This window comes from Otolemur garnettii, unplaced genomic scaffold (genome assembly GCF_000181295.1).
Source record: "Otolemur garnettii isolate 467f Iridium unplaced genomic scaffold, OtoGar3 scaffold00112, whole genome shotgun sequence".
Lineage (NCBI taxonomy): Eukaryota > Metazoa > Chordata > Mammalia > Primates > Galagidae > Otolemur > Otolemur garnettii.
In genome coordinates, this window is record NW_003852507.1 from 43,949 (window position 1) to 45,120 (window position 1,172).

Below are 1,172 nucleotides of genomic sequence, written 5' to 3' on the forward strand. Positions count from 1 at the left end.
TTTCTATTTTAATTCTTTATTCTTTACATTTTCCTTATAATTTTTCATCTTATTCCTCCCTTGTCTAACTGGAAATCTGTATAAGGATAAGTTTATTAAGCAGTTTTAGTGTGCCAGACATTATTACAACTACTTTTTAAGAATTATCTTAATTCTTTTTTTTGTTTGTTTTTTGGGCAGTTTTTGGCCAAGGCTGGGTTTGAACCTGCCACCTCTGGCATATGGGGCTGGCATCCTACTCCTTTGAGCCACAAGCACTGCCCAAGAATTATCTTAATTCTTAAATTACAGTAATTCTATGAGATGGGAATAGTATCAATGCTCTCCTACTATTCCCTTCTTGATAGATGAATTTCAAATAATTATAAAATTACTTTGGCTATGAATAGATCATTTGGGGGCAAGTTAGCTCATTAGCAGGAATTTAATAAACAAATAATAATCTGCCCATCAATCCATTACTAGACTGAATGCAGGATTGGCTTAATCTACAGCACAGCAATAAGGAGCTAAATCTTCGTTGTCTTTTGCCTTTAAAATTTATACAGGAAACCTGCAATTTATATAAATCAAGAAATGTTCTTACACATTTTTAAAAAACAATGGTCAAGATAAAATTATCTCATTACACATACCTACTCTGTTTTAGTGTCAGTACAGTGATATGAAAACTGATACTTAAAAATGTGAGCCAAAACACACACTTCACTAAATGCACTTATCTCACTATTCCATCTTACCTGTTTCATGGCCTGTTTCTTAGCAGCTTCCCTCTGAAGACTTTCACTCACGGAGGTCTGTAAAATAGAAAAAAACTTCCATTGTTCAAACCAATTTAAAAGTTATTTTCTAGTATAGGTTAAATATCCCTTATCTGAAATGTTTAGAATCAGAAAGAAGTGTTTTGACTTTCTGGTTTTGAGGCAATACAGGTTCAGCATTACAAATCTAAAGATCTAAAATCCAAATGTTCCAATGAACATTTCCTTTGAGTATCATGTTGGCACTCAAAAAGTTTTAGATTTTGGAGTACTTCGGATTTCACATTTTCAGAATGTGTTGTAGTTGGGAACTGATTCCTTATAGTTAAAAGTGGAAAGATTATGAATTAAATTAATAATTTCAAGGTCCTTCCCCTAAACTTCAGGAAACAAATTTTCTTTTTTTTTTTT

At 32.1% G+C, this 1,172-nt stretch overlaps 1 protein-coding gene across 1 annotated transcript in view; it reads right to left on the reverse strand.

The window, feature by feature from the left end:
* NSRP1 (nuclear speckle splicing regulatory protein 1) overlaps positions 1-1,172 on the reverse strand; it is a 49,836-nt gene that overhangs the window by 9,315 nt on the left and 39,349 nt on the right. The window contains exon 3 of the mRNA XM_003797200.3: positions 741-797. Coding sequence (XP_003797248.1) covers positions 741-797 — 57 coding nt within the window. The remainder of the gene's footprint in view (positions 1-740; positions 798-1,172) is intronic.